The sequence below is a fragment of the Misgurnus anguillicaudatus genome, chromosome 16 (genome assembly GCF_027580225.2).
Source record: "Misgurnus anguillicaudatus chromosome 16, ASM2758022v2, whole genome shotgun sequence".
Classification (NCBI taxonomy): domain Eukaryota; kingdom Metazoa; phylum Chordata; class Actinopteri; order Cypriniformes; family Cobitidae; genus Misgurnus; species Misgurnus anguillicaudatus.
This window is the reverse complement of record NC_073352.2, coordinates 35,052,265-35,070,717: the sequence shown is the minus strand read 5'-3', so window position 1 is coordinate 35,070,717 and position 18,453 is coordinate 35,052,265. Positions and strand designations below refer to the sequence as shown.

The window sequence follows — 18,453 nt, the reverse complement described above, 5'->3', positions numbered from 1 at the left end:
GTAGTTGGTGATGATGTTTTCATCGTCTTTCTCTTTTGCAGACGAGATGAAGATCTCAGCGTTGATGCAGAAGAGGAATCAGTTGGCTGGTTATTGTAAACTGGTCATATATGGAGTTCTGGAGCTCAGAGCTCTTACCGACGTCCTAAGATACTACAATAAGGTGACTTTATGTCTGGGGTGTTGGGGGGTATGTACGTCTCTTTGTGCTTGTTGTGGTACTAAGTTTGTGTGTGTTTGTTAGTATTACAGTGAATTTGGTGACGTCATCAAAGAGACCCTCAGCAAATCAAAGACCATCAGCTCTGTGGAAAGTGCCAAGACTGTGTGTTTGTGTCTGCAGCAGGTGTGTGTGTGTTTGTGTGCAGCAGGTGTATGCGCCTATGTGTGTTTGTGTTTGTATTCATGTGTGTTTGTGTCTGCAGCAGCTCTTCTCCAGCTTGGATCAGGACCGTCATGATGAGGAGTTAACAGAGATCAGATTTCTAGCAAAGAAACTGGCCATGAACTTCAGCATCAACCTGCGACTCATCCGCAAACCCCTGCTGGCTTTACACCAGTTAGTATTCACCTTTCTCTTTATAGCGTTCAGTATTTATCCTTCCAGCCATGTCTCATTCTCTCTATTCTGTCTATGTGTTTGTGTAGAGATGGCATTCGGTTCGCTAGTCATGGGCTTGAGCAGGACAACCCAATCAATCTGAGCTTTTTGGAAATACTCAGTGAGTTCAGCTTCAAACTCCTGCAGCCAGAACGCAAGCAGCTGTGAGTATCACAGGTTGTCTTTGTAGTAATACTTTATTCACAAGATGTGATCATTCATCTGGTCATATGATCTCAGTGCAAGAGAGATGTATCACACTTTTGTAATGTATGTCAGGGATACAGCAAAGAACTGCACAAAACAAAACAAAGTTCATAAAAACACATTTTATTAGCAAAGTTTACACATGAGTTCTCTACAACACATTCCTAAAATCTGTAAATTTGTAGTCATATTTACATATAGCCGAGAGATGCAATCGTGTTCATTTTAATGGAAGCGTGGCGAATTCCGGAGACACGACCGAAAGTGACCGTTGGCGACCGGATAGACATGTCAAACGACACAAGAAAATTAAGAAAAGTTTAACTTTATGCAAATATGAGCGATTTAAGGGAGCAACTACCAATGGGAGCAAAACAGTAGAGTTCACGTCATCCTTCACTCATCAGTTACTGGAGTGAATGGTACTGGTTTGTTTATGACAACCAAATTTATAAACGCCTCATCAAAAGAGATGAACGACACACAGCAAGAAAGTCGCTTGTGGTCTGAACGAGCCATTCGATTTTGACATCACTTAGGCAGTGTCAAACAATGTCTGCCCCATACGACTTTGTGCTCAAACTAGAATTAAGGAGCTCAGTATTTTCACTTTAATGGCAACGAAAAGGTTATTAGTCAGTAATTGAAATGCCCTATTTTCACAAATGTCACTTTTGTAATTTCATTAATATTTAACAAATATCTAGTCTTTAGCTACAAAACCCTCTAAGTGCAAATCTCCACTTCTTAAAAAGAACACTTTTTTGGAGAAGACAGTAAATAGTTGCAAAACCACTAAAGATGAAACTACAAACATTGCAAATGATGAAAGTCCAAAGATAAAAAATAAACCCAAGTTTGAATGTAAAACGTGGTCATTTTGCATGCCTTTTGTACTTCCAATTCTTGTACTTTCAATTCTTCCAAATCTTCTGTGCACTTAGAGGGCTTTGTTTAGGGCGGTACTAAATAAAAGCAGGCGGCAAGGTATATGATAACTTATTTCCTAACATTTTGATTGTGCAAGGGGTGTGTAAACTTAAAACTGAAATCAACTGTATACCTTCTTTCCGTCTCTCTTTCTTTCTGTAGGTTGGTGTATCTGCAGCGTGTGTGCGCTCGTGTTGCGGAGAGTGAATTTGTAAAGATGTATGAAAGATCTCTGAAAGGCTCACGAGGAACTCCGGCACAAACAACTTCTACAGCAAAACCCAGCAGTAAACGCAGACGCACACAGAGTCAGTGTTATTATTGTTATGTATTTTTTACGTGTGTGGTTGTTTTTATTCTGGGTCGAGATGTTTAATGTGCTTTGTGTCTGTCTGTGCAGGTTTGAGCAGTAGTTTGGAAAGTCCACCTGAGACGTCACACTCACGCTCCAATGACACAGATGATGAGTTCACACAGCGGTATGACCAGGGCTCAGTTTTATCCCAACTGGATTTGTGTATAATGTAAAAATTATCATGCAAATGAAATATAAAAATTATATAGGGATTATAATTAACAAAACTATAAATAACAGCACTGCTTTCTTTATCAACCTGAGAAAAAGTCTGTGCATGCACGCAGGAAACATCGCACACATCTTATCGGGTTGTGCATACATACAGATGTGGCCCTTAAAAATGCGCGTCTCTGAGAGCAGAATGCCGCGAGGACTTCCGAAATTCTGCGAGATCCCGCAGAAGGGGGGTTCGGTGGGGGATGCAGGAAATACAAAAACCTGTAGATGGCAGTCGTGTTTCATGTAGGCCATACTGACGACAATTTGTGTGCTTGACTTCATGCTGAGCGTATACTCTATGATATTGAAGTAACATGACATGGATTTTCTGTGTTTAGGAGATACTCTTTGATGCCATACAAATGCAGGCTTTTTTGGCAAACCTTTCGTTGGCGAAGTTTTCTTTGCCAGTTACATAAACAGTGACATATTCTTCATAAAATTTCGACTCAAACGCGCATCATTTGTCTTATTTTTTTTCCGTGTACTTACAGTAGAAGAGACGTGATATATGATAACTGTCTTATAACAAAATAACTCGCGAAGACCTTTGAAGAGACCGAGCGCATTTACGCAATATCATTAACTAATTTATCTAATTTTACATTTAGTTCATTTTTGCATCTGAACGTTTAATAGCTTTAACATGGTTGTGTTGCGCTTTTCTGCATTACTGAACAGTAGGAATATAAGTAGAAATATAAGAAAATATAAGTTAAGCGTGTTGTGTGTATTTCCTAATTATAAGCCTTTGGGAAATTGCACCAAATCTAAACGTGCATAAAAACATGAACATGTCATTTAAATAAGCGAAAAATCTTTTTTATGAGCTCAAAATTTTGAATATAATGTGCTATTGCAAAAAATTGCCCATCTCTAATGCGAATATTCATCTTTAAAGTTGAAGAAACCAAAAAGTAATGTACTGATAAGCATTCGTCAAACATAAATAAATAAATATATATTTATTAGGGATGTGCCCGAAGCAGAATACGTTATTCGCAAGGGCACGGATAATGGCTTTAAAACGAATAACGAATTCATCCGAATAACAGAAAAAATATTCGGCCAGACATCATAACGTGTTTACTGGAACAGCTAAATTATAAAGCCCTTTAAGCACGTATAATATGTGTGTGAAGTGAATGAGTGTAATCTATAAAATTACATAAATGACATTTTCTGCGCGTCCCTTATTTAGAAACGCGAGATGTTTTGGAATTAGTTTTAAAACGCTGCTAATATCAAACGTCTTTTAATCCAACTGTTAAAAACTACCCTTTTAGTTTATTTTATTTTATTTAATTACACAAGACCAGAACCCCTTGATAAAATGCTGCACTCTGATAATAAAATATTCGTTAATAACTCCGTGTCTCTATGACTTCGGTCCTCTTTTAATTACTTCAAGTTAAAGCCAGCTTCATTGTCAAGGTGAATATAAAATTAACAAGTAAATAGATAAAAATATGAAAATGTAACATTTTAAAAGCAAAATTTATACTGAAGATTATTATGACATGAATTGCAATTAACATAAAAAGTTAGATAAATTGTAATTGTAAATAACAACTGAAACATTTATATTACATCTTTCTAATTACCTTATTGTTTAAAATCATTTTGCTTGTTTTGAACTAAGTCAAAACTGACTTTAAATAAAAGAGCTGTTATTTGAAATTATAAACGAATATCTGATTATTTATTAATTTAGATGAAGATTAATGAGAAAGTTTTTTTAAACAATTCGTTCTGTTCGCGCAAACGCTGTATGGACATATTTAATAATGAGCTTAACAAGTTTGTTGTAATGCTTAATATGCTTTCGTAAATTCTATTCTGTCAGTGCAGGTACTTGCGTGTCTGTGCGTTGCGTTTCGGATCTGTCAGTCAGCGCGAGTCTTGTTGATCTTAATAACTTTTTAACATAAATCAGTCCCGAACTTTATCTCTGTTAATAACTATTTAAACATCAAGCAAGTCCTGCATTTTATTTTCAAATTCCTGCATGTTTTTAAACCGAAACCAAGATGTCAGACATGACATGCATCTTAGTATTAATCATTTCACTCTCAGAAAACGTATTAGATGTTTAATTAATAGAGTACTTGAAAACATCCCACTCATTTAGACAGAATGGGTCATATATGTAATGTGCTGAAAGACACAATAAACGCTTAAAGCGCTCTCAAATTCAACGCACATAGGCACAAGCTGTATGAGGCTTTGAAAATGAGAAGTTTGTTTTCCATGGCTATTATTGAGAATCAAGTTATTTGTCTTTTTGATTAAAAAAAGTAATATTATTTTTAATAAATATTTACAGTTATTTAAGTTAATTATAATAAAAGCAAAAATTCATTTAAAATTGTAAAACAAATTTAATGCTAACTTTACTTACAAATTCAGAAAATATTTTTACAGTGAATAAATAAAACGACATGAAGGAAGTTAATTCCAAAATGTAATTATTGCACATGGTTAAGCTGCTAGTTTTAGCAGCTACCAGTGACAATTAAAAACCACCCACCCCCAGGTCTGCCAATTCTTTGCCAACCCCCAATGCTATAACAAAGGAACTGCAAGAGAATCAAAAGAAAACCGGTTTTTCAAGTATTCACCAGCGTGTGGCGTTTTATTTCTCACCCTTGCAGTTCCTTTGTTTAAATGCAAATCTAGGCCTACTACATGCGCTGTAAGTTATTTTAAATGAATGTTTATAACTTATAAAATTAAGTGGATATCGGGTAACGTAATTTGATATATGTTGATATAACCTGGGCTGCGTTTCCCGACAACGTTCTCTCTTAGCGCGCTACGAAGACTCTTAAGTTAAACCTTAACTACAGGTTTACCTTTTCTAGGCGTGTTTCCCGAACTGTACCTTAGCGGGTTTCTTAAGGTATACTTTCTTACGTACGACGTTACCAGGTGCTGTCCATGGCGATGGTGCTGAATAGGTTGATATCGATTGCTCGACAATCAATTGTTCACTTTATGTAATAGGTACTTCGCTGCTTTATCAGATAGCGGTGTTATTTATTAAACAAACATTTCAGAAATAGTTCAAGTTACATTTATTAGGAATATCTGGTAAAAATATTTCAAATTGCAAACAACTAAATATAAACCTTGTATATTTTATTTTATATCAAACCCGTGCAAAACTCGCAACTTCATGTCCAAAAGTATAATGCATAAACTGCTCCAATGCATCCATTATTCCTTCACTTTAAAGGATAATTTATATTAGGGGTTCCCAATAAATGCATTGCACAGGGGAATAAGGTGGGTCGTGCAAGTCACCTGGCTTGGCATTACACTTAAAATATAGAAAAACAAATTGTTGTTCATTAGTTCACGCGTTTATGTGTTTGGACACTAGATGCGCAAGCAGCGCGTTTACAATGCGGATAACGCTTAATGGACGCATTTCTGGAGCCGCGCCTGTCTGTTTACCTTAAATATAACATAAAATATATATTATATGATATATAAATATATAGTATGATTGTTTTAGGTTTAAGCTTTGATTAGTTTTAATGTGGAAAATTTATTGACCTTATACAAGCAATTATCAAGTGGAGCATTTTCTTTTTAATGTTTATAAAGAATATGGCATGCAGTTGCCTCAAAGTTATAAAACATTAAAAAAACTTTGATGCAAAGTCGAATTAACATCAATAATAATATTTAGGAAAATCAACAATTATGATTTCGTGATGAATGTGCTCCGTGGCATGCAATTTTTTAACTTGATTTGTTTTATTTGCAGCTAAAATAGCCGGTAAACTAAAGATTTAACGGATATGAAATGCACAAATAAAATAGTAAGATTCGCTGTATAGCTGCCTGCCATAGTTTCACCAACTCCTCCACCCAAAATCTTTTTTTAATAGTTTCTTTAGCCTGTAATAATAGTTCACAGCTGATGTTCCTTTGGAAAAAAATATTACAAATCTAACAACCATCAGTGTAATAATGTCTAATTATGTGAATGTTTTATTCTTTAAATAAATAAAAAATGCCTAATTTAACACGGAGTGTACTTCAACTTTTTTTAAACAGATATTTAGTTATATAGACTGCAATCTACACAAGCTTATCACAGTCATGGCCCCTAGCGGAGTCAAGTGGGATAAGGTATAGCTAAGAGTGCTCCAGACCAACCTTCCGAACGAACGACTTACAGAAGAGATACGTAACTAAGAACGTTTCGGGAAACACGTATTAACGATAAGGTACAGCTTAAGGTACAACTTAAGAACGACGTAGAGCTAGGAAGGTTTCGGGGAACGCAGCCCTGGGCTCTCAAGTCCCACGCATTCGCCATGAGACACGCGCATTTCTGTGAGTTCACGGTCACACGCCAAACCGTGTAAGCTATTTCTCACACTGAGAAGTAAAATAGAACTTTTCCTAATAAAGGATGTGCTGGTATACACAGAGCATTCCTGTCGAGTTTAGCAGTATGGTTCTTAGGTGTGGTCAACTTTACGCAGCGCCGCAAGAGCCGACAAGCAGATGACATCAGAATACCGCGAGAAATAAGGCAGAGGAGGTTGGTTTCAATCGCTCTCGCGGTACTCTGATGTCATCCACTCATGTTTGAGTCTGTATCAGATAAAAATACAGATTTTGAGGAACAAGTTATTGTTTGGAGATTGTCAATGGACGTTTCTTAGTGGTAAGTTTGTTTTTTCAGTATGGACCAAAACGCCAAATGCATAAAATAAAAATGAAGTAATATTGTAATGTCTTGGCATGATATTTTTTCTAAAATGTTTAAAAATGAACAAATCAGTTGTGCGAAACTACACAGATATATATTTTTTTAATGAAACATATTCAGTGGTTTCAGTGCCTCAGTGACTCATGGTGGGGTTGAACCGCTGGTTCAGTTTACCCCATTCACTTTGCCCCACAGCCACCATTTTGGGAAAACTGCCTAGTTTAGTAATTCAGGCTAATCTTTAGCTAAATCATTCACATGATTTTATACATTAGCCTATCACCAATATTTATGGTATAAATAATTAGACCTGAAAAAAATCTATTTTGACATAACGACCTGGTATGTATACATTTTACTTTAATCATAACTCTTTAATTTTTCCTTCTCTTTGACATAGCCAAACAGAAATTATGGTTGCTACCTGTATTTGTGGTCACACGGCTACAAATCTGGTTGCCTAGATAAAGGGGGTGGGTTAACTTACCCACTGGCTTATTTTGACCCACTCTCCCCTACTTGGTTTGAGAAACGGCCATTGTTTACAGAAGCCTGAGCGCGAGCTACAAACTACAGAGCGAGTGCGCGGGTGCACAATGGTGAAAGAGCAACACACGATGTAAATAACTAAACCAGTGTTCGCAGTACAGACACTTTATATTTTAGCGTACTGCGTACCTTCACTTTCTTTTGCGTGCCACCACTTCTCATGTTGCTGGTACTCTGCTGTAAAGAGTCAAAGGCCGTTTCTATGAGGCGCTGCGCAGACAGTTCGGCACCGAAGACATCAAAGTACCGCGAGAGCAAGTCGAAATGTTACAAATGGTCCGACTTTACCTTTGCTCTCGCAGTACTCTGATGTCATAAGCCAACCAGTCAGCGCCGCACCATTTAAAGTCGAACACACAAAGCGTCAAGGTCTGGGCCCGGTTTCCCAATAGCATCGTAAGGCTAAGTAGATCGTAAAAACGATTGTACGAATCATCTTAGAATTACGGACCGTTTCGCAAAAGCTTCATAACTTAGCACTTGAAAATCAGTGCTAATCCGGAGTAGTCGTTAATAGAGTTACAAGGTCACCTGCAGGACAACCAACAAATTGCACTCCAGCAATGACGATAATGTAATGTTTTAAATGTATATTTATTTATTTATTGGGTTCTTCATTGTTTATTTGTTTAAATTACTTTAATATAATATATTTAAAATTAAAATGAGAAATCAAATTTAAATGACTAAACATAAATTAATAAAGAAGTAAAACATATTTGGTAAATTTTGGTAAAAGTTGGTACTAGCAAATTGATAAATGGTTCCTACCAATTTGCTTCTATAATTAATCTACAGTAAAAATAATTGTTTTGAAGTGAAATGGCATCTGATTAAGGAAACCAAATAATATGTACGGTACAATGCAATAATCCATAATAATAAAAAACATAGATAATAAAAACAAATAATAATAATAATCTAAACTATTTCATAAAATGCAGAATGCATTTCGCAGTGGGAGAAGTCCTAACTAAATACGGAAAATAATATTTCATTAGGCACAAATTTTTAAAACATTTAAATAATTTTAAACCAATAATTGTTTAATGACTAAACTTTATAATATTTACTCATTAAACAATAATGGAAAATATTATAAAAAAAACATTAGTGCACATCGGCTGAAGATCATTAGCCTAAACAAGCTTCTGCTACAAATTCGAGTCATTCTATAGGTGACATTTCAGCACTTGACAAAACGGATAGCGACTCGTAAGTAGCACTTAAAACTCAGCTGCGAGCGATCGTTTAACGTGCATCTTTGGGAAACGTACGTACATGAACAACGAATGTTCGTTATGTAGCTCGTAGAAACCGCTCTTAAGTGCTAAGTTCAATCGTTATCGGGAAACCCAGCTCTGGAGGAAAAGCATATGCCCGGAACCCACGCACGCAGATACCCTCAGAAAACGGCAGATTCATTAACCCTCACCCACGTGTGCATGTTTGTAAGTAGTAGAAGCCAGCGTGATGTTTGCTTTGACAGTTTTTAATAAAAATATTTAAAAAAAATCGATTGATATTTGACGTCTATTAACAATAATATATTTATATACTATATACTTATATGCAGGCACGTGCACACATAGACATCAAAGGGGGCTTGAGCACCTGCCCTTTTTATTCCTGGAGAGAAAGTGCCCTTTTTTTCTGGGGTGCTTTTAAAAAATAATAATAATATGATCTTTATTCATATAACAACTGATGTCTGTCTGTTTCTTGTGTTTTTTAATTGTTGCTTATTTAATTTAACATGAATTTATTCAGAAATCATTTAAATGAGATTTAAACTCTTATATAAAGAAAAATAGCGCTATTTGTGGCACACAAACGGTTAACAGATGAGTCCCGCCTCCAAAATTCAAATCGCTAATATGATTGGCTTTACTTTTCCTTAGTCCCGCCTCTCTAACTTACTTCGCTTTTGATTGGTTTGTCTACACTCGTGCTGCATCATTCGCGCTTCAAGCACCAAAGCTCAGCCCGAACGAGACGCGATCATGTGCATGATTATGCAGGCAGGCTACCGGTAAGTGTGTGAGGAAAGCATTCTTATATTAACAGTTTTATGCAATTTGGGACACGTTTTACACATACCGATTCAGGGACATTGTTTTCCATGGCAATCCCATATTAACCTGAAGAGTTGCAAACTTGTAACAGTGTAGTGTATGTAGTTTAAACAAACAGACTGCTCATAAAATAATAAAGCACAAACAATAAAAGAATTGCTAACTGCAGTAGTAAGCTTTTTTGTTTGCGTTTTTTGTAATGGCTGTTAAATAAGTATGTGTTATACTGGAGTGCTGGAGTAGATTGGGAAGAAATCTGATGGTTCAGTATTTTACTTGCCCAGTCTGAATTTTCACTGACATCACAAAAAGGTAAAATATAAAATACAAATAAAATAGGCCTAATCAATATTTGTTGTTTCTGACATGTGTAACCCTAATACATTTGAAACCTAAGATTAAAGGTGCAATAGGATGTGTTGTCATAATATGTTAAATTGTTCTTTGACAATTACATAGAAGGTATGTTGCTTTATTAAGTGCAAAAATTATCCAGAAACGTTTTTACATGTCTGTTTACAACCCTAGAATTTGTCATTTGAATGAAATGGTCTATTTTTGCCCTATTTGAAAGGGATATGAATAATAATGTTGAGCTCTGCTCTGATTGCTCTGCTCTGAGGCTCATGCCAGAAGCTCATATTAGTAAACAGACCTTATATTTTGAGCCCTTATCAGACAAAAATACATTTTGAGTAACAACTAACAACTAATCAGCTAAACGCTAGCATATGATATAGCATTTATTGGCATGTAGTGCTAACTCAGCAGTCACAACTTTGTTTTTAACATTTTAACAAATTTGTAATTAATGTGTAATTTAATGTTTTCAAAACATGCACATTGTGTAATGGTTTCCTTTGCTGCTCTATAAATCTAGACTACTAAGGAGACCATTGTGTCTGTGTGAACAACTGATTATTTTGTAGACATCTTTTGAAAATTAAACAATTGCGTGAGTTTGAACTTTTTTGAACTTTTTAAATACTTTTTTTAAAAAGGAAGTCAGAATTGCGTTAATATATATTAGGGCTGTCAAAAGATTAATCGCGATTAATCGCATCCAAAATAAAAGTTTGTGTTTACATAACGTATGTGTGTGTACTGTGTCTAAATATTATGTATATATAAATACCGACACATTCAGGTATATATTTAAGAAATATTTGCATTTAAATACTGTATATACATTTATATAATTTATATTATATATGAATATAAATATTTTATATATAAATATAATCAATTTTTCTTAAATATATACATAATTGGGTGTGTTTTTATATATGAATAATAATTATACACCGTACACACACATTTGTTATGTTAACACAAACTTTTATTTTGGATGCGATTAATCGCGATTAATCTTTTGACAGCCCTAATATATATCCTTTTTGTTTAAAAAAAGAAAAAATATACATAATTATGAGAAGTGCCCTTTATTTCACTTGAGCCCCTGCCCCTCAAAATGTCTGTGCACGTCCCTGCTTATATGACTTGCACATTGTGTGTTGCTTTAGTTTACTATAAAGTGCTCATTTGGTTTGGTGTATTTTGAGTGTGGCAGTCATTCTATTAGCCCCAATCAATCACAAATCATCGCTTCTCCTATTTCTTAGTAGGTGAACTGAATCTAATCTGCTGTCATCTGCAGTTATATTTGCAGAGACCAGTTTTCATTAGATTTTAAGAACTTTTTTTGCCACTTTTAAAACTGTAAAACTAAATAAAAAATATCATATTATATGCCGAATAAGCATATAAACATATGTTTTCTTGTTCGCTCCACGGGTTTAAACGCCGTTTTTTTTTCCTAAAAAATAATGTTAAAACTTTATTGGTGGTGGTTGAGAATAATTTATATGGCAGAATAATTTATATTGCATTTTAGCGCAATATAAATGTATCATATTGTTATTCTTAATATAAGATAATACTCATATATTTTTACAACACTTTTAACTTTAAAACATACATATAAAGATGCTTAGTACAATAGCTTTGCTTCTGACAACAAGTTTCTGTAATAAATCAGTAAATCAATCACAAAATGTTTAGACAGTGCCGAATAAAATGCTTGTCAATTCAAACAAAGCTGAAAGGTGTATAAAACCGCTTGAATTAACAATATCTGAACTGTGCTCTTTTGCATACCTCTACTTTTCTCATGTCTTTCTTTATACCACATTTATCTCTTTAAAATATTGCTACTTTTAGAAATAATTTGTTTGCATTTTTGTGTATACTGCACACTTTATTTACATCATCTATACCCATAATAACATTTTCTACGTTTTTCTTTTAATAAAGATAAACACATTTATTATTGTCTTAACTTAAAACTTTGTTTTTTTAATTTATAAATCAGATTATATATAAATAAGTTTTAAAAACGAATGTCTGAGATAAGATATCTGGAAGGAGACGCAGCGTGTTTGTCTATATAGCCACATGTTATTAAATGTATTATTTTACTCACACATTTCACAAAGTATACAAATTGTAGGTGTAAATATTCATAAACTCAACACTTCGGAGGTGTTTTCCGTCCGTAAAAGCTGTTCGCTATTTTATTAGATGTAGCATACGCTTATAATATAATATACATTTTAAATTAAAATGTCTGTTCTATTTCTAATCATTAGGGCCCGAGCACACCGGGGTGTGAGGACCCTATTGTTCTTCAAGGAGTTATTAGGGCCCGAGCACCGAGGAGCAGGCCAGAATGGCCTGCACCGAAAGGTGCGAAGCCCTATTGTTTTTGCTCGGATTATTATTAGGGCCCGAGCACCGAGGAGCAGGCCAGAATGGCCTGCACCGAAAGGTGCGAAGCCCTATTGGTTTTGCTCGGATTATTATTAGGGCCCGAGCACCGAGGAGCAGGCCAGAATGGCCTGCACCGAAAGGTGCGAAGCCCTATTGTTTTTGCTCAAATTTATTATTTTTTTTTTTATTTTTTTTATTTTTATTTTTTTTAACACTTTTGGGGATTTTGGGTGCCTTAACATACTCGAAAACTCTTGAAATTTGGCACAGACGTCAGAGTCGTCCGTCATTGCAGAAAACCAAAGGCTGGACAACGGGCGTGGCACAGGGGCTCTGTAGCGCCCCCTGTAATGCAGAAGAAACCATTGATGCACAGATCGGGCAAAAATTTACGCACATGTACGAGAATTGGTACGCTTATAGATCTCATCAACCCGAACAACTTTCGCCCTCTAACATTTAAGCTCCGCCCAACAGGAAGTCGGCTATTTTGCATCGTTTAAAAAATGCATGCAGTGAACTTTTAAATACTCCTCCTAGGGGATTCATGCGAATGACACCAAACGTGGTGATCATGATGTCGAGACATTGTACTTGCTAAATTGCGAAGGGATTTTTGATATCTCGAAAGGTCCTGCCATGGCGAGGCGACAAAGTTGTGGCGAAATCAGAGAAACAGGAAGTGTCTTATATCTAAGGCAAAAAAATTCTTATTGTTATGCCAAGCGGGGCGTTTGTTCGTCTGAAGATTCCGATCGCATCGATGTGTCTATTGTGAGTCTCAGGTATAGCGCCACCACCAGGCGCCAGGAAGTGTGTCAGTCATGAACTTTTAAATACTTCTCCTAGGGAATTCATACAATTGACACCAAACGTGGTGAACATGATGCTGAGACATTGGACTTGCTAAATTGCGAAGGGATTTTTGATATCTCGAACGGTGTTGTAATGGCAAGGCGACAAATTTATGGCGAATTCAGAGAAACAGGAAGTGTCTAATATCTAAAGCAAAAAATGTCTTATTGGGATGAAACGCAGTGTGTATGTTCGGCCAAGGATTCCGATCGCATCAATGTGCCTATTGTGAGTCTCGGGTATAGCGCCACCAACAGGCACCAAGAAGTGTGGCAGTCACTAAAGGTGGATTTTTTGACAGTTCCATGCAATGTTCTTTTAAATACTCCTCCTAGGATTTTCATGCAATTGACACCAAAAGTAGTCAACATGATGCTGAGCCATTGTAGATGATAAATTGCGAAGGGATTTTTGATATCTCGAATGCTGCTCCCATGGCAACACGTCAAACTTTACTTTCATTTTCAGGGATATTTAAGCACTTGGCATGCACTTTGGGTGCCTTAACATGCTCGAAAACACCGGGAATTTGTCACAGACCTCAAAGTCGTCGGCCATTAGGACTGGGCAAACGCTGGAACACAGGTGTGGCAGTAGGGCTCTGTAGCGCCCCCTGTAATACAAAAAAAATATTGGTGCACAAATCGGGCAAACATGTACGCACATGTACGAAAGTTGGTACGTATATAGATTTCATCAACCCGAACAACTTTCACAATCAAACCTATTAGCTCCGCCACACAGGAAGTCGGCCATTTTGGATGGTTTCAAAAATGCATACGGTGAACTTTTGAATACTCCTTCTAGGGGATTCATGGGATTGACACCAAACGTGGTGATCATGATGTCGAGACATTGTACTTGCTAAATTGCGAAGGGATTTTTGATATCTCGAACGGTTCTGCCATGGCGAGGCGACAAATTCATGGCAAAATCAGAGAAACAGGAAGTGTCTAATATCTAAGGTAAAAAATGTCTTTTTATGATGACACACGGGGTGTTTGTTCGTCTGAAGATTCTGATCGCATCGATGTGCCTATTGTGAGTCTCGGGTATAGCGCCACCACCAGGCGCCAGGAAGTGTTGCAGTCACAAAGGTTGATTTTTTTGACAGTTCCATGTGATGTTCTTTTAAATACTTCTCCTAGATTGTTTATGTGATTGACACGAAAAGTGGTCAACATGATGCTGAGACATTGTAGATGCTAAATTGCGAAGGAATTTTTGACATCTCGAACGCTGTTGCCATGGCAACGCTTCAAACTTTACTTTAATTTCAGGCATGTTTAAGGCTCTTTGCATGCTTAGATTAACTTTAAATTTGGCACACACATGAGAGTTGTCGGCTGTTAAGTGTTGACAAAAAGGTCAGATAAAGGCGTGTCTATTTAGTGGCTCACTAGCGCCCCCGTTTGTCTAAAATGTGGGGTTTCTTTTACCTACAGTACCCAAATTGGTCAGTAGCAACATGAAATAGTCCACTGATATTTACCCACTTGATGCACGTGCCCACTTTGCGTCGTTTTCTCGGAGGCACCGTGTAGCGGTAAAAAAACGTGCGAGGGCCCGCCATTGCTGCTTGCAGCTATATTTTTTATTATTATTATTATTATTTTATTTTTTTTATTTTTTTTTTTTAACACTTTTGAACATTTTGGGGGCCTTAACATACTCGAAAACTCTTGAAATTTGGCACACACGTCAGAGTCGTCCGTCATCGCCGAAAGCCAAAGGCTGGAACACGGGCGTGGCAGGGGGTCTCTGTAGCGCCCCCTGTAATGCAAAAACAAACAGTAGTGCACAGATCGGGCAAAAATGTACGCACATGTATGAAAGTTGGTACACATATAGATCTCATCGACCCGAACAACTTTCGCCCTCTAACATTTAAGCTCCGCCCAACAGGAAGTCGGCCATTTTGGATTGTTTAAAAAATGCATGCGGTGAACTTTTGAATACTCCTCCAAAGGGAAACATGGGATTGACTCCAAACGTGGTGATCATGATGTCAAGACATTGGACTTGCTAAATTGCGAAGGGATTTTTGATATCTCGAACGGTTCTGTCATGGCGAGGCGACAAACTTATGGCGAAATCAGAGAAACAGGAATTGTCTAATATCTAAGGCAAAAAATGTCTTATTGTAATGACATGCGGGGTGTTTGTTCGTCTGAAGATTCCGATCGCATCGATATGCCTATTGTGACTCCCGGTTATAGCGCCACCACCAGGCGCCAGGAAGTGTGTCAGTCACAAAGGTGGATTTTTTTGACAGTTCCATCCGATGTTCTTTTAAATACTCCTTCTAGGATTTTCATGCGATTGACGCCAAAAGTGGTCAACATGATGCCGAGACATTGTAGATGATATATTGCGAAGGAATTTTTGACATCTCGAACGCTGTTCCCATGGCAACGCGTCAAACTTTACTTTTATTTCAGGCATATTTAAGGCTCTTGGCCTGCTTAGATTAACTTTAAATTTGGCACACACATCAGAGTTGTCGGCTGTTAAGTGTTAACAAAAAGGTCAGATAAAGGCGTGTCTATTTAGTGGCTCACTAGCGCCCCCGATTGTCTAAAATGTGGGGTTTCTTTTACCTACAGTACCTAAATAGGTCAGTAGCAACATGAAATACTCCACAGATATTTACCCACTTGATGCACTTGCCCACCGTGCATCGTTTTCCTCGAAGGCACCGTGTAGCGGTACATAAACGTGCGAGGGCCCGCCATCGCTGCTTGCAGCTATATTTTTTATTATTTTTTTTTTTTTTTTTTTTTTTTTTCAACACTTTTGGGCATTTTGGGGGCCTTAACATACTCGAAAACTCTTGAAATTTGGCACAGACATCAGAGTCGTCCGTGATCGCCGAAAGCCAAAGGCTGAAACACGGGCGTGGCACGGGGGCTCTGTAGCGCCCCCTGTAATTCAAAAACAAACATTGGGGCACAGATCGTGCAAACATGTACGCACATGTACGAGAGTGGGTACGCATATAGATCTCATTGACCCGAACAACTTTCGCCCTCTAATATTTAAGCTCCGCCCAACAGGAAGTCAGCTATTTTGGATTGTTTAAAAAATGCATGCGTTGAAGTTTTGAATACTCCTCCTAGAGGATGCATGCGATTGACACCAAAAGTGGTGAACATGATGTAGAGACATTGGACTTGCTAAATTGCGAAGGGATTTTTGATATCTCGAACGGTTCTGCCATGGCGAGCCGACAAAGTCGTGGCGAAATCAGAGAAACAGGAAGTGTCTAATATCTAAGGCAAAAAATGTCTTATTGTAATGACACGCGGGGTGTTTGTTCATCTGAAGATTCCGATCGCATCGATGTGCCTATTGTGACTCCCGGGTATAGCGCCACCACCAGGCGCCAGGAAGTGTGTCAGTCACAAAGCTGGATTTTTTTTAAAGTTCCATGCAATGTTCTTTTAAATACTCCTTCTAGGATTTTCATGCGATTGACACCAAAAGTGGTCACCATGATGCCGAGACATTGTAGATGATAAATTGCGAAGGGATTTTTGATATCTCAAACGCTGTTTCCATGGCAACCTGTCAAACTTTACTTTCATTTTAAAGGCATATTTAAGCCTTTCAGTTGCATACAGATAACTTTTAAATACTCCTTCTAGGATTTTCATGCGATTGACACGAGAAGTGGTCAACATGATGCCGAGACATTGTAGATGATAAATTGCGAAGGAATTTTTGACATCTCGAACGCTGTTCCCATGGCAACGTGTCAAACTTTACTTTAATTTCAGGCATGTTTAAGGCTCTTGGCGTGCTTAGTTGAACTTTAAATTTGGCACCCACATCAGAGTTTTCGGCTGTTAAGTGGTGACAAAAAGGTCAGACATAGGCGTGTCTCTTAAGTGGCTCACTAGTGCCCCTGTTTGTCTAAAATGTGGGGTTTCTTTTACCTACAGTCCCCAAATGGCTCAGAAACAACATTAAATAGCCCACTGATATTTTATCCACTTGATGCCCTTGCCCACCGTGCATCGTTTTCTCGGACGCACCGTGTAGCGGTAAAAAAACGTGCGAGGGCCCGCCATTGCTGCTTGCAGCTATATTTAGGGCCCGAGCACCGAGGAGCAGGCCAGAATGGCCTGCACCGAAAGGTGCGAAGCCCTATTGTTTTTGCTCGAATTTATTAGGGCCCGAGCACCGAGGAGCAGGCCAGAATGGCCTGCACCGAAAGGTGCGAAGCCCTATTGGTTTTGCTCGAATTTATTATTTTTTTTTTTTTTTTTTTTTTTTTTTTAACACTTTTGGGCATTTTGGGTGCCTTAACATACTCGAAAACTCTTGAAATTTGGCACAGACGTCAGAGTCGTCCGTCATTGCAAACGGGCAAAGGCTGGAACACGGGCGTGGCACGGGGGCTCTGTAGCGCCCCCTGTAATGCAAAATAAAACATTGATGCACAGATCGTGCAAACATGTACGCACATGTACGAGAGTTGGTACGCATATAGATCTCATCGACCCGAACAACTTTCGCCCTCTAACATTTAAGCTCCGCCCAACAGGAAGTCGGCTATTTTGGATTGTTTAAAAAATGCATGCGTTGAACTTTTGAATACTCCTCCTAGAGGATGCATGCGATTGACACCAAAAGTGGTGAACATGATGTCGAGACATTGGACTTGCTAAATTGCGAAGGGATTTTTGATATCTCGAACGGTTCTGCCATGGCGAGCCGACAAAGTTGTGGCGAAATCAGAGAAACAGGAAGTGTCTAATATCTAAAGCAAAAAATGTCTTATTGTAATGACACGCGGGGTGTTTGTTCGTCTGAAGATTCCGATCGCATCGATGTGCCTATTGTGAGTCTCGGGTATAGCGCCACCACCAGGCGCCAGGAAGTGTGTCAGTCACAAAGCTGGATTTTTTTGAAAGTTCCATGCAATGTTCTTTTAAATACTCCTTCTAGGATTTTCATGCGATTGACACCAAAAGTGGTCACCATGATGCCGAGACATTGTAGATGATAAATTGCGAAGGGATTTTTGATATCTCAAACGCTGTTCCCATGGCAATGCGTCAAACTTTACTTTCATTTTAAAGGCATATTTAAGCCTTTCAGTTCCATACAGTTAACTTTTAAATACTCCTTCTAGGATTTTCATGCGATTTAC

The 18,453-nt window shown here is 37.6% G+C and overlaps 1 protein-coding gene across 1 annotated transcript in view; it reads left to right on the top strand.

Annotated features, from left to right (window-relative positions):
* The window catches only part of LOC129422443 (cohesin subunit SA-2), a 227,498-nt gene that overhangs the window by 196,708 nt on the left and 12,337 nt on the right, over nucleotides 1-18,453 (top strand). Inside the window, 6 exon segments of the mRNA XM_073854551.1 lie at nucleotides 42-163; nucleotides 245-346; nucleotides 429-559; nucleotides 649-765; nucleotides 1,901-2,046; nucleotides 2,139-2,217. Coding sequence (XP_073710652.1) covers nucleotides 42-163; nucleotides 245-346; nucleotides 429-559; nucleotides 649-765; nucleotides 1,901-2,046; nucleotides 2,139-2,217 — 697 coding nt within the window.